At 39.2% G+C, this 15,589-nt stretch overlaps 1 protein-coding gene across 1 annotated transcript in view; it reads right to left on the bottom strand.

Moving 5' to 3' along the window:
• Positions 1-10,931: 10,931 nt before the first annotated feature.
• dab2.S (Dab, mitogen-responsive phosphoprotein, homolog 2 S homeolog) overlaps positions 10,932-15,589 on the bottom strand; it is a 91,459-nt gene continuing 86,801 nt past the window's right edge. The window contains 2 exon segments of the mRNA NM_001089785.1: positions 10,932-13,010; positions 15,379-15,466. Coding sequence (NP_001083254.1) covers positions 15,398-15,466 — 69 coding nt within the window. The 3' untranslated portion in view covers positions 10,932-13,010; positions 15,379-15,397.

The raw sequence follows: 15,589 nt of genomic DNA, 5'->3' as shown, positions 1-15,589 counted from the left end.
AGTCTAGTCCCAGTCAACTACTGATACTGATTCTTCTCTCATTTCTTCTGCTTTTGGAAATGTTTCTTCCTCTTAAAGAAAAATGTCAAATACCCAGCTCTCCAGATGTGGACTAATCATTTCAGCATTCTCAGTAACTCAGCTGGAATTCACAGCTCCTGGGGGTCGCTGACCCCATCTAATAGACAAATGCTCTGTAAGGCTACAAATGTATTGTTATCGTTACTTACCTTTACTTATATTTCTATTCAGGCCTCTCCTATTCATATTTCAGTCTCTTATTCAAATCAGTTCATGGTTGCTAGGGCAATTTGGACCGTAGCAACCAGATTACTTAAATTGCAAATTGGAGATTTGCTGAAAAAAAAGCGAAATAACTAACAAACAATGAATAATAGTGATGGGCGAATTTGTCCCATTTAGCTTTGCCACAGATTTTGCAAATTTCCGGTGAAATTCGTGAAACTGGCGAAAAATTAGCGAAACGGCAATTTTGAAGCCTGCGACAATTCGCCAGTGTCAAAATGGGCACCGGCATCAAAATTTACGCCGTCGCCAATTAAAGTCAATGGTGTCTGTTTTTCGTTGCCGGTGTCAAAAACGGCGCTGCCTTCGGAACCGTCACTGGCGTCAAAAAACGTAGACGCCGGCATCAAAATTTTTCCAATGCGGGCAAATTTTTGCGGCAAATTCGCACGTTTATTTGCCAGTGGCGAAATGGGCAAATTCAACGTGAATTCGCGCCTGGTGAATAAATTTGCCCATCACTAATGAATAATAAAAAATGAAAACCAACTGCAAATTCTCAGAATATCACTCTTTACATCACAATAAAGTTGACAAGGTGAACAACCCCTTTAATTTCCTATCCTTTAAATGAATAAAATATTCAATTTCTTCACAGGAAAGCATCATAGCAATCAAAGGAAGTAAATGCTGAAATATCTTTTACATCGTATTGAATGTGATCTCTTAACAAACCTTCAAATAACTTGCCCACAACAGATGTCAGATTTACAGGTCTGTAATTGCCAGGTTGAGATTACAGTCCCTTTTAAATACTGGAACTACTGCAGCTAAACTAGGTATTTAAAGAAACAGTAACCCTAAAAAAATTTAAAAGCCAGATAAAGCTGAAAAATAAACAAAGGCTCAGGTTTACATAGTAGATAACAGATAAGCCCTGAGAAAACAATTGGATCCTACAGATCTTTTCTGATTCTTCAATGTAACCAGTGGCTGTTATCCTTTTTCAAACTGATTGGCTGCCCCCATTGCTACACAGCAGCTTGTTTATATAAACTATAGTAGTACTTATCTGTTATCTACTGTGTATCCTGTGCTTGAATGGCTGCCCCATGGCTACACAGCAGCTTGTTTATATAAACTATAGTAGTACTTATCTGTTATCTACTGTGTATCCTGTGTTTGAATGGCTGCCCCCATGGCTACACAGCAGCTTGTTTATATAAACTATAGTAGTACTTATCTGTTATCTACTGTGTATCCTGTGTTTGAATGGCTGCCCCCATGGCTACACAGCAGCTCGTTTATATAAACTATAGTAGTACTTATCTGTTATCTACTGTGTATCCTGTGCTTGAATGGCTGCCCCCCATGGCTACACAACAGGTTGTTTATATAAACTATAGTAGTACTTATCTGTTATCTACTGTGTATCCTGTGCTTGAATGGCTGCCCCCATGGCTACACAGCAGCTTGTTTATATAAACTATAGTAGTACTTATCTGTTATCTACTGTGTATCCTGTGCTTGAATGGCTGCCCCCATGGCTACACAGCAGCTTGTTTATATAAACTATAGTAGTACTTATCTGTTATCTACTGTGTATCCTGTGCTTGAAAGCCTGCCCCCATGGCTACACAGCAGCTTGTTTATATAAACTATAGTAGTACTTCTCTGTTATCTACTGTCTATCCTGTGCTTGAATGACTGCACCCATGGTTATACAGCAGCTTGTTTACATAAACTATAGTAGTACTTATCTGTTATCTACTGTGTATCCTGTGCTTGAATGGCTGCCCCCATGGCTACACAGCAGCTTGTTTATATAAACTATAGTAGTACTTATCTGTTATCTACTGTGTTTCCTGTGCTTGAATGGCTGCCCCCATGGCTACACAGCAGCTTGTTTATATAAACTATAGTAGTACTTATCTGTTATCTACTGTGTTTCCTGTGCTTGAATGGCTGCCCCCATGGCTACACAGCAGCTTGTTTATATAAACTATAGTAGTACTTATCTGTTATCTACTGTGTATCCTGTGCTTGAATGGCTGCCCCCATGGCTACACAGCAGCTTGTTTATATAAACTATAGTAGTACTTATCTGTTATCTACTGTGTATCCTGTGCTTGAATGGCTGCCCCCCATGGCTACACAACAGGTTGTTTATATAAACTATAGTAGTACTTATCTGTTATCTACTGTGTATCCTGTGCTTGAATGGCTGCCCCCATGGCTACACAGCAGCTTGTTTATATAAACTATAGTAGTACTTATCTGTTATCTACTGTGTATCCTGTGCTTGAATGGCTGCCCCCATGGCTACACAGTAGTGTCAGGCCTAAGAAGATTGTGGTTGTAGGGGACTCAATTATTAGGAAAGTGAATAGGGTAATTTGTCGTCCGGATCGCTACAACTGAACAGTTTGCTGTCTACCTGGTGCCAGCGTTCGGCTTCGGCATGTGGTTGATCGGATAGACAAATTATTGGGTGGGGCTGGGCACGACCCAGCTGTCTTAGTGCATATCGGTACTAATGACAAAATAAATGGTAGATGGAAGACCTTAAAGATTGATTTCAGGGATCTTGGCTCTAAGATCAAGGAAATGTCTTCCAATGTAATCTTTTCTGAAATTTTGCCTGTGCCACAAGCAAGTTTAGGAAAACAGCGGGAGCTTAGGGAGCTAAATGCGTGGCTCAAGTCTTGTGTAGGAAGGAAGGGTTTGGGTTCCTAGAGCACTGGGCTGATTTTTCCTTGGGTACAACCTATACAGTCGTGAAGGTTTGCACCTCAATGGAAGGGGGTCGGTGGTGCTAGGGAAAAGAATGGCTAATAGGTTGGAGGAGTGTTTAAACTAGGCAAGGGGGGGGTGAGATAAAGAATTATGGGGAAGCTAGTATAGAGGGGGCAGTGGGGTTAGTAAGGGGTCATGGGGGAGGAGTGAGGGGGGCATACAGTTTACCAGCTAAGGAGGTCCCTCTGTTACAAGGAAAACAGAATAATACTAACTTAACATATAATTCTCCACTAAGTAATATAAATTTCCAAAGTAAAAGTAGTAACCTCCGCTGTATGCTGCAAATGCACGGAGTTTGTCAGGTAAAATGGGAGACCTAGAATTAATTGCATGCTCTAAAAATGATGATATAATCGGTATCACTGAGACCTGGTGGGATGAAACATGTGACTGGACTGTGAATTTAAATGGTTACACCCTTTTTAGGAGGGACAGAGGGATTAAAAAGGGTGGAGGAGTGTGTTTGTATGTAAAGCCTGAATTAAAGCCATGCACTAAAGAAATAACAATAGCTGGCACTGGTGAGGGTGTAGAATCCCTCTGGGTAGAGATTTCGACTGGGCAAAAGGTAACAAAAATAATTCTCATTGGTGTTTTCTATAAACCACCTCGTATAAGTGTCGAGTATGAAGCCGAGCTACTCTTGCAGATACAAGCGGCTTCACAGCTGGGTCAAGTTGTTGCTATGGGTGACTTCAATTATCCAGACATTGACTGGGGTAATGGGGTTGCTAAGACAGAAAAAGCTAGTAGGTTTGTAAATATGCTGAATGACAACTTTTTATTCCAGCTCGTTCAAGAACCTACTAGGAATAACTCTCTTTTGGACCTTGTAATAACTAACAATACTGAACTCATCTCTAACATTTGTGTGGGTGAGAATTTAGGGAATAGTGATCATAACATGGTCTCCTTTGAGATTCTGTTACAGAAGCAATTCTATAAGGGAGTAACTAAAACACTAAATTTCAGACGTGCAAACTTTGACAGTATAAGGGCATCTCTGCAACATATTAAGTGGGAAATGCTTTTCACAGGGTTAAACACAGAACAAAAATGGGAAGTCTTTAAAATGCTGCTTAATAAATATACTTGTCAGTATATTCCACTTGTAAGTAAGGAACGTCGTTGCAAAGCAAAACCTTTTTGGTTCAATAGAAGCGTTGGTGTTGAGGTGGGTAAGAAAAGACGTGCTTTTAAGGCTTTCAAGTTAGCTGGTACAGCCGAAACATTTATAAGGTACAAGGAGGCCAATAAATCATGCAAAGAAGCTATAAGGCAAGCTAAAATTGCTATAGAAAAGGATATTGCAGCAAGCGGTAAATTATTTTTAAATATGTTAATAGTAAAAAAATGAAGCAGGAATATTTTTCATCTGTCTACACAAATGAGGAACCAGTAAGTGAAGGTTTCCTTCTTAATAGTCCCGATTCTAGTAATACAACTAATAATGCATGGTTCATACATGAATATATTCAAAAGAGACTAGAACATGTTAAGATTAACAAAGGTCCGGGGCCAGATGGTATTCATCCCAGGATACTTAGCAAGCTTAGCTCTGTGATTGCCAAACCTCTTTACTTAATTTTTCAGGATTCATTGAGATCTGGCATTGTGCCGAGAGACTGGCGAAATTGCTAATGTGGTGCTTCTATTCAAAAAAGGATCCCGTTCTCAGCCTCAAAACTATAGGCCAGTTAGTCTGACGTCAGTGGTAGGAAAGCTTTTCGAAGGGTTAATAAAGGATAAGATACTGGACTTTATAGCAAATCATAATACTATGAGTTTGTGCCAGCATGGTTTTATGCGTAATAGATCTTGCCAGACTAACTTAATTTCTTTTTATGAGAATGTAAGTAGAGACCTCGATTCTGGGATGGCAGTGGATGTGATTTACTTAGACTTTGCTAAAGCATTTGATACAGTGCCACACAAAAGGTTACTGGTTAAATTAAGGAATTTTGGCCTGGAACATAGTATTTGTACCTGGATAGAGAACTGGGTAAAAGATAGACTACAAAGAATGGTGGTAAATGGAACATTTTCTAATTGGACCAGTGTTGTTAGTGGAGTACCTGCCGCAGGGCTCTGTACTAGGTCCCTTGCTTTTCAACTTGTTTATTAATGACCTGGAGGTGGCCATTGAAAGAATTGTTTCTATTTTTGCAGATGATACTAAATGGCTACACAGCAGCTTGTTTATATAAACTATAGTAGTACGTATCTGTTATCTACTGTGTATCCTGTGCTTGAATGGCTGCCCTCATGGTTACACAGCAGCTTGTTTATATAAACTATAGTAGTACTTATCTGTTATCTACTGTGTATCCTGTGCTTGAATGGCTGCCCCCATGACTACACAGCAGCTTGTTTTTATAAACTATAGTAGTACTTATCTGTTACCTACTGTGTACCCTTTCCTTGAATGGCTGCCCCCATGGTTACACAGCAGCTTGTTTATATAAACTATAGTAGTACTTATCTGTTATCTACTGTGTATCCTGTGCTTGAATGGCTGCCCCCATGGCTACACAGCAGCTTGTTTATATAAACTATAGTAGTACTTATCTGTTATCTACTGTGTATCCTGTGCTTGAATGGCTGCCCCCATGGTTACACAGCAGCTTGTTTGTATCAACTATAGTAGTACTTATCTGTTATCTACTGTGTATCCTTTCCTTGAATGGCTGCCCCCATGGCTACACAGCAGCTTGTTTATATAAACTATAGTAGTACTTATCTGTTATCTACTGAGTATCCTGTGCTTGAATGGCTGCCCCCATGGTTACACAGCAGCTTGTTTATATAAACTATAGTAGTACTTATCTGTTACCTACTGTGTACCCTTTCCTTTCCTTGAATGGCTGCCCCCATGGTTACACAGTAGCTTGTCTATATAAAATATAGTAGTACTTATCTGTTATCTACTGTGTATCCTGTGCTTGAATGGCTGTCCCCATGGTTACACAGCAGCTTGTTTATATAAACTATAGTAGTACTTATCTGTTATCTACTGTGTATCCTGTGCTTGAATGGCTGACCCCATGGTTACACAGCAGCTTGTTTATATAAACTATAGTAGTACTTATCTGTTACCTACTGTGTACCCTTTCCTTGAATGGCTGCCCCCATGGTTACACAGCAGCTTGTTTATATAAACTATAGTAGTAATTATCTGTTATCTACTGTGTATCCTGTGCTTGAATGGCTGCCCCCATGGCTACACAGCAGCTTGTTTATATAAACTATAGTAGTACTTATCGGTTATCTACTGTGTATCCTGTGCTTGAATGGCTGCCCCCATGGCTACACAGCAGCTTGTTTATATAAACTATAGTAGTACTTATCTGTTATCTACTGTGTATCCTGTGCTTGAATGGCTGCCCCCATGGCTACACGGCAGCTTGTTTATATAAACTATAGTAGTACTTATCTGTTATCTACTGTGTATCCTGTGCTTGAATGGCTGCCCCCATGGCTACACAGCAGCTTATTTATATAAACTATAGTAGTACTTATCGGTTATCTACTGTGTATCCTGTGCTTGAATGGCTGCCCCATGGTTACACAGCAGCTTGTTTATATAAACTATAGTAGTACTTATCTGTTATCTACTGTGTATCCTGTGCTTGAATGGCTGCCCCCATGGCTACACGGCAGCTTGTTTATATAAACTATAGTAGTACTTATCTGTTATCTACTGTGTATCCTGTGCTTGAATGGCTGCCCCCATGGCTACACAGCAGCTTATTTATATAAACTATAGTAGTACTTATCGGTTATCTACTGTGTATCCTGTGCTTGAATGGCTGCCCCCATGGTTACACAGCAGCTTATTTATATAAACTATAGTAGAGCTTCTGAAGCAAACATACCAGTTTTATCAGTCCAAGGCAATAGTACATAATATACAAATTACTTTAAAATACTTTTATGTTTTGGGTGTTACTTTTCATTAATTGTGTATTTCATCAGGCCCTAGGCTTTTGTTCATATTATTCTTAAGCATTTAAGCACCATAACGGCCCCAGTCACTGTTCACTGTTTGAGCTGAGCCATGAATACCTAGTTGGCCCTGTAACACGGACTCCTCAATTATATACATTGAGAAAAATAATGAATTAAGTACATTTGTCTTATAACCAAAATATCTCAATTATTTCATCAAGCCGAACTATCAGCCTGTATTTACTTACAAAACCTTTTTGGGATTACCGGTAGTCCTTGGTACTGTATATTGACACAATTAGGGATGCAGCAAATCCACTATTTGGGATTCGGCCAATCCCCGAATCATTTGTGAAAGATTCTGCCGAATACCAAATCTGAATCCTAATTTGTATATGCAAATTATTGGTGGGAAAGGAAAAAGTGGGATTTTTTTTCACTTCCTTGTTTTTTGAATAACATGTAACAGAGTTAAATGACTTACTTAAAAAGGCCTCTGCTTGTATATTTGGACATGCTACACCTACATAGGGGCAAACTCACTAAAGGACGAAGCGCGTAATGCCAGCGTTAATTCGCTAGCGTATCGCATTTTCGTTAATTCGCCGATTCACTAACGGCGCTGGAGTAAATTCGCTAGTGTTACTTCGCACCCTTACGACTGGCGAATTTGCTCAACGGACATAACTACGCAAATTCACTGACTTGCAAATTTTTTAGAACGCTACCTTTTACGCCAGACTTCCTTCGCCACCTCAGACCAGGCGAAGTGCAATAGAGTAGATAGGGATTAGTGATGGGCGAATTTATTCGGCAGGCGCGAATTCGCGGCGAATTTGCGCGTTTCGCCGCCAGCGAATAAATTCGCGAAATGCCCGCGAAAATTCGCGGCAAAAATTCGTCGGCGTCAAATTTTTTTTTCGAAAAAACGGACGCCGGCGCAAAAAACGGGCGCCGGCGTCGAAAAAACGGGCGCTGGCGTCAAAAACGAGACACCGACGCCGTTTCGTGAATTTTTCGCCATTTCGCGAATTTCGCGCGAAATTTGCGAATTTTTCGGCGAAGCGAAACAGCGCAAATTCGCCCATCACTAATAGGGATTGCTTCAAAAAAAGTTAAAAAATTTTCTAAGTTCCAAAAAACGCTGGCGTTTGTTTTTTTTTTATGGGTGATAGTCTGAAAAAGATCGAAAAAATTTTTGGGGCTACCCTCCTTCCCCCCTACATTTCCTAACTCATGGCAACTTAACTATACAGTGGGCACATGTGTAGGGCAAAATAAAAATTTTATTTGCTGTTTTGAAGGTTTCCCAGGCTTGTGTAGTGATGCTACATATACCTCCATTGTAACTTCAATTTGGCGCCATATGCAAATTAAGCATCGCTAGCGTAACTTCGCTTTGCTTGGCTAATTAACGCTAGGGCAACTTCGCAACATTACGCTTCCCTTGAGCGCAACTTCGGATTTTAGTGAATTTTGCGTAGCGCTGGCGAAAATTCGCCTGGCGAAGTGCGGTGAAGCGGACGCTGGCGCAACTATGCATCGTAGTGAATTTGCCCCATAGTGTAGCATTTTCAAATACACTCTTCATCGAACACCATGGCTTTTTCTTCATTTTGACAAGGTTGCCACTTGCAGATACTGTACTCATCGACGTATTCTTCAATGGTTCTCTCTAAATTTTGTGTCTTTGTGTAGGAATATTTAATATAAGTTGGAATAAGAGAAAATAGGACTGGACTGTAAGACTATAAGACAAAAACAGCTGATAAAATGAGTAGCGGCAAAACTCCAGTATTTTGGACTTAAAACGTTAGAAGAACACAAAGCCAGAATGTTCATTTTTGAATAAAATAAAGAATTCAATTGCTTAAACATATAAATAAGGTAGAAGTATAATATATATGTTTGGCTAAAGAAGTATCATGGACTGTAATCTACTCATACTGTTGCTAAGAAAATCAAAGAAAATATTCCGTGGCTGTTAAAAAATAAGGGCTGTCCCCAGGGATCCCACGATTCGTGGTGCACACATACAAACTGTGAAGAAGTTACCTGGCATCCTCCTGTGTGATCTATTCTGCCGTTTCTGGGTGGTGAGGCCCATTTTTCTATTCGGTCATCACACACTGGAGCAAAATTCAAATATTTAAAGTGCTCCTTGCCTAATATTGATTGCCCAACGTAAAGGTTCCTTCCAAAGTTCCTGGGTGTGTTTCTAAGTCTGATATTCAGTTTTTGATCCTTGTCTGTTCCTGCCTGGACTGACCCCTGCCTGTGTTTGACTATTCTTTGGATTCTGATTTGGTGCTGCGCTTCTGATCTGTGTATGACCTTGGCCTGTGACCTTGACCTTGTCCCTACTCAATGATTTGGTACTGCTTAGTCTGATTGGTTTGGCCCAGCCTGTTCTTGTCTACGCTTCCTGCTCCCCCATCTCTTTCGTACACATTTGGTTCCCGTGCTCGCCCATAATTTTCTCCCTGGTCTTCTAAATTTAAGACCTGGCAGCATCTGAGTAGCGGAAGGCTCCACCCGAAGCCAAAAGCGGCTGCTATAGGCAGAAGTGTGAGCTGAGACCGGGACCTTGAAGTCTGTTCTGGGTTAGGGATACCCCACGTTAAAGTAGAATTTCTTAGAGAAAAATGCACAAGGATGGATTTTACCAGTAACAGTAACATTCATTAGATGTTCTTGGGGTAACATGCAATCCTTGCTCTTTCATTCAGTGGCATTTTGTCCTTCCTTCTTCCCGTTTTTTGTGCAGTTGCACCTACTGATGAAGGGAACTCTGGAGCTACCACCACTTCTGAACCAGGTGGAAGGGGTCAGTTATGTGAGTGCAGTGTGTAAAGTGAAATTTCAGCTGCAAGTATGAGGAAAATGCCTTAATATGGGTTAAAATACTTACAGCTGAAATTGCAGCCAATGAGGACTATCTTATTATTACAGAGGAAAGGCAGATTAATTCATAAAGAAGAATTATTTCAGAGCTTTCTAGCTTATGGATCACAAACCTATATTAAGGGGAGACTGTCATGGGAAGAAAAATGTTTTTTCAAAATGAATCAGTTAATGGTGCTGCTCCAGCAGAAATCTGCACTGAAATCCATTTCTCAAAAGAGCAAACAGATTTTTTTTATATTCAATTTTGAAATCTGACATGGAGCTAGACATATTGTCAATTTCTCAGCTGCCCCAAGTCATGTGACTTGTGCTCTGATAAACTTCAATCACTCTTTACTGCTGTACTGCAAGTTGGAGTGATATCACCCCCTCCCTCCCCCCCAAACAACAGAACAATGGGAAGGTAACCAGATAGCAGCTCCCTAACACAAGATAACAGCTGCCTGGTAGATCTAAGAACAATACTCAATAGTAAAAACCCATGTCCCACTGAGACACATTCAGTTACATTGAGAAGGAAAAACAGCAGCCTGCCAGAAAGCATTTCTCTCCTAAAGAGCAGGCACAAGTCACATGACTGGGGGCAGCTGGGAAATCGACAAAATGTCTAGCCCCATGTCAGATTTCAAAATTAAATATAAAAAAGTCTGTTTGCTCTTTTGAGAAATGGATTTCAGTGCAGAATTCTGCAGGAGTAGCACTATTAACTGATGTGTTTTGAAAAAAACATGTTTTCCGATGACAGGATCCCTTTAAGAAACATGGCTCCTTAAACATTCAACATTGCCCAAGTTGGGCACATAGATAATTGGAATGAGTAAAGGCTAAAGCATATCGGTTTTCAAGTATTGTTAATATTAAAATACTTGGGTAATAATGGTCTCCTCTCTGCAAGTAATGTTGTTTTCCAAGCCTCAAACCCTTTCATTTGCCTACATCTATGCAGCACATCCTGATAAAAGGGGCTCCTCTCTAAATACAGAAACCATAAATATACAAAGCAGTTGGGCTATCATCATCATCAAGCAAAATAACGGCAATGGAACTTTAATAGTGTATTCTGTAGCATATTGAAATGTATTGAATACATCACAGGAACAGATCTGAGCTTATACAGACATCAAAAAGCATAGTGTATGTTTATAGGGTCCTTCATAGATCCAGAAGAAGAAAATAAAATACATATTAAAAACCTCATAGATTGGTTGGTTTTACAAAGTAAAAAAGTGCATTGATAGCATAAGTATCCAGGTTTCCACCTGATGGGAGAAAAAAAAAAATCACTTTCAAAATTAGTTTTTTTTTCAGTTTATCAAGTGTAAATAGTGTTTGATTCGTTTCTAGCTGATCACTTGTTTGAGTTCATAATGAAAAGAATTGAGGCACGACTATGGAAATCGTTCTTATGTTTCATAGTTGATACCAGATCAACTAAAAAAAGAAAAAGGGCTAGAAAGAAGGTTTGGTTTTTAACAGTCAAGACTGAACCGATCCATCTTGAAAACCAACTTGTGGCCATAGAGTTTAGGATGAGTTCTCCTATGACAGTAATATCCAGACATTAGCGATACTTGCACTTCCCTGTTCATTAAATGTAAAGTCTATCAGACTGCTCCAGTACGATATAATGGTACCTAATGTTCTGGAGGTATATTTCAGATCCACCAAAATCCAAAATGGCTGTCGGGTGGTGAGCAAATTCTTTATTGGTGACACCGCTGCTTTGGAAAGAACTTTTTTGTTCCTGGAAGATGTTATTGCCCTGGCTAAAAACACATGTTGCTGTTCTCTTCCAGTTCCAGTAATCCCAGTTGAGGTATATATTATAACACCATATGGATCACCATTTATCGTGGAAATTAAATCTTTTGCTTCTAAATGATTGAAAGTGGATAATAATATATTAAATGTATTTATGCATCAGATGGAATCACGAAGCGAGTTCCAGTTTCAGAGAGAGTTCCGTTATGCTCCAGGTCATAAAAACATGGCAGCTGCACAATGAGTCTTCTTTTGGTCATAATCCGGTGAAACAGACGTTGGGGTGGCCAGCCAAGGTCCGAGGGCTAGAGGTGGAAATGTACTCAATCAAGTTTGGAATTATGTTTGGCAGAATCATTGGTTTGTGTCTCACTGTCTTAATGTCAATGAGATGTGCATGACTTTTTACAACTCAATAGCATTTTCTCAAATGCGGTTTTGGTAATTTGGTGGCAAACTCATGACAAAGTGCTACTGGGAACCTAATTATTCCAGATGAAGCTCAGATGTTATGTCTCTCTACGTCTGCTCTCACATGGAAATTAAAATAGTAACATCTATGACATCACTTTAACCAGTACTCAGTTTCAAGACTCTCAGACATGACATTTTTGTAGGGTTGTGCTCGCCTAGCGTGATGTCATTAAAAGTGTATGTTCAAGCCCATGAATGCCATATAACAGATGGACATGTCCCAAAACATCATAACAACAAAAAAAACAGACCTGATAAAAACTGAACCATGCATTATGTATGCCAAGCATTGCACGTGATCTCTTTGGTGAGCTTGATGCATGATCCAGCACAAGGGGTCCCTTTGTTTTGTTCTTCAGCTTCCTGTCATTACCGTATGTTCAGGAGATATGGACATCTAAAGTGTTTATTATATAGTGAATAATGTACCTCCTGTCGTAAAATATACATGGAACTTCAAGGTGACTTCTGATCTCCTCATATTACACAACAAAGAGTACATTATTTATTATAATACACAAGCTTCAGTGAGTCATGTGACAGAAATGACATCACTAAGCACTGATTATAACTGATGACATCACCAAGCATTTCATCAAGGATATCATTTTCAGGATGTTCATGGCATTATCCAAACGTTATTTTGCCGTCCAGCGCAAACACTTGCAAGTGAAAATGTGACTATCGAATAAAACTGTCTTGAATTTCCAGACATGGTGCGTTGGGAGTTAAACTACGACTGTCCTTAGTTTGATGTAAACCAATGGGAATTACTGGGCAATTATTTGGCAATGAATAAACTGGAAAACGATGAGATGTCATAGTGAGGATGGCAAGTATCTTCTGTATATTTTTGCTTGTTGTTTTGTCTATGGCTGTAATAGAAAAGACATTATTCTTTATTAGATTATTATTATTATTATTATTAATAATGATAATAAAAAGACATATGGAAGTTAAAGGATTAAGAAATATACAGTTTACCAGTTATAACTCTGCATGAAGCTATAGTAAAAGCGGTATTGGTGCCAAAAAAAAAAAAAATAATAATAATAAAATTAAAAATGTAATAAAATGAATAATATTTTGCTGTAGGAAAATGTGGCAGTCACTAGCCACAGTAAAGTAACTGAACTACAGAAATGATGAGACTCAGGCAAGAAACCGTGGATTTGGAGGAGTTTGGAGAAAGAATGTAGAGTTTGGTGATTTGAGTTTTAAAATGGCACACGCACAAGGCAAACTCATTCAAACCCATAGTAGCCATGACTACTTACCGATCTGGTTCTCTCCGAACTGAAGTTTTGGTCTCTCTATTTGGAAGGAGCTTATACCATAGTTTCTTGGATACAATTATTTTGTTGATATCATTTATATTAAAGCAGGTGACCCTGTTTCTTAACCTAAGGGGGCACATTTACTTAGCTCGAGTAAAGGAATCGAATAAAAAATACTTTGAATTTCGAATGTTTTTTTGGCTACTTCGACCATCGAATTGGCTACTTCAACCTTCGACTACGACTTCGACTTGAACGATTCGAACTAAAAATCATTCGACTATTCTACCATTCGATAGTACTGTCTCTTTAAAAAAACTTTGACCCCCTACTTCGCCACCTAAAACCTACCGAACCTCAATGTTAGCCTATGGGGATGGTCCCCATAGGCTTTCTAACAAATTTCTGATCAAAGGAAAATCGTTCGATCAATGGATTAAAATCCTTCGATTCAAATGATTTAAGCGTTCGATCGAACGAGTTTTCCTAGAATCGTTCGAACGAACGAATATCGCTAAATCCTTCGACTTCGATATTCGAAGTCGAAGGATTTAACTTCGTCAGTCGAATATCGAGGGTTAATTAACCCTTGATATGTGGCTGGCCATGGGCCCCCCATTTATCGTACTGTGTAAAACATTGGAGAAAACCATCACCGGTGGTGTGGCCTATAGCAACCAATCAGCAATCACCTACAAGTTAGAAAACAAAAGCAAAAATCGGATTGGTTTCCATGAGCAACATTCTCCAATGATTTAAATAATATAATGGGCCCCATGTGATATAGCTCACTTACTATTGTTCCGCTCAAATGAACAGCAGAAAGTCAAGTCGCCCATATCCAAATAAAGGCTTTTTAATGGAAGATTCGTCCTTGTCGGTGCTGTCTGTGAATATCATATTGAAGCAACAGACGGAGGTGGCCACTGTGTGACTTACACCGAATTGAAGTTGAATATTGGGAGCGAGCTGACAAAATAATCTTGTCTCCTCTTTACTCCTTCATCTGCCAATGTATCAAATACTAACTGACGGAGCATCAGCTCATGAAATGTTCAACCCTGTGCGGCCCCTGTATCACTGTCTTAGGGATTTTTATATCAGTTTTACTTAAAGGGTTTTTTTTGAGTAATATTCTGAGACAATTTGCAATTTGTTTTCAATTGGTTTTCTGTCTGTCTATCTATCTATCTGTCTGTCTATCATCTACAGTTAGGGGCCCATTCACCAAGCTCGAGTGAAGGATTCGAAGTAAAAAAACTTTGAATTTCAAAGTGTTTTTTTGGCTACTTCGACCATCGAATGGGCTACTTTGACCTTCGACTACGACTTCGACTTCGAATCGAAGGATTCAAACTAAAAATCATTTGACTATTCGATAGTCGAAGTACTGTCTCTTTAAGAAAAAACTTCGACCCCCTAGTTCGCCACCTAAAAGCTACCGAACCCAATGTTAGCCTATGGGGAAGGTCCCCATAGGCTTGGCTAAGTTTTTTTGGTCGAAGGATATTCCTTCGATCGTTGGATTAAAATCCTTCGAATCATTCGATTCGAAGAATTTAACCGTTCGATCGAACGATTATTCCTTCGATCGTTCGATCAAACTATTTGCGCAAAAATCCTTCGACTTCGATATTCGGATTTTAATTCCCAGTCGAATATCGAGGGTTAATTAACCCTCGATATTCGACCCTTGATGAATTTGCCCCTAAATATATGTAACCATGACAAACCATGTGGGTCTATCTATCTATCTATCATCTACAGTAAATATATGTAACCATGACAAATAAAAAAAAATACATAAAAAAATAATATATATATAAACACACTACATTTCATAGATTTAGGGGTACCTTTTTATGTTTGCCTTAAACGCAACACAGTGAAACACACCTTATGGTTGAGATCTTTACACAAATGATTGATAATATTATAATCACGGAAACACCAGACAATAACTTACAAATGCAGTAGCAGCTTTCTTAAGCAAATGGATTCCCAAATGGATCCCTGAATGGATCAGAAGATGTCAACTGATGTGCTGTGGCTTTCTGCAAAGAGCAAATGATGCATCTGTTGTTATTGATTTCAGGTGCCAAAGCAATATTATGCTTGTAAATGATAATACCCTGACAAACCATCTTTAGTGCTTGATCCATATTGTCAACAGAATC

This window comes from Xenopus laevis, chromosome 1S (assembly GCF_017654675.1).
Source record: "Xenopus laevis strain J_2021 chromosome 1S, Xenopus_laevis_v10.1, whole genome shotgun sequence".
Taxonomy (NCBI): domain Eukaryota; kingdom Metazoa; phylum Chordata; class Amphibia; order Anura; family Pipidae; genus Xenopus; species Xenopus laevis.
The sequence above is the reverse complement of the archived record's forward strand: the minus strand, read 5'-3'. Positions and strand labels throughout refer to the sequence as shown.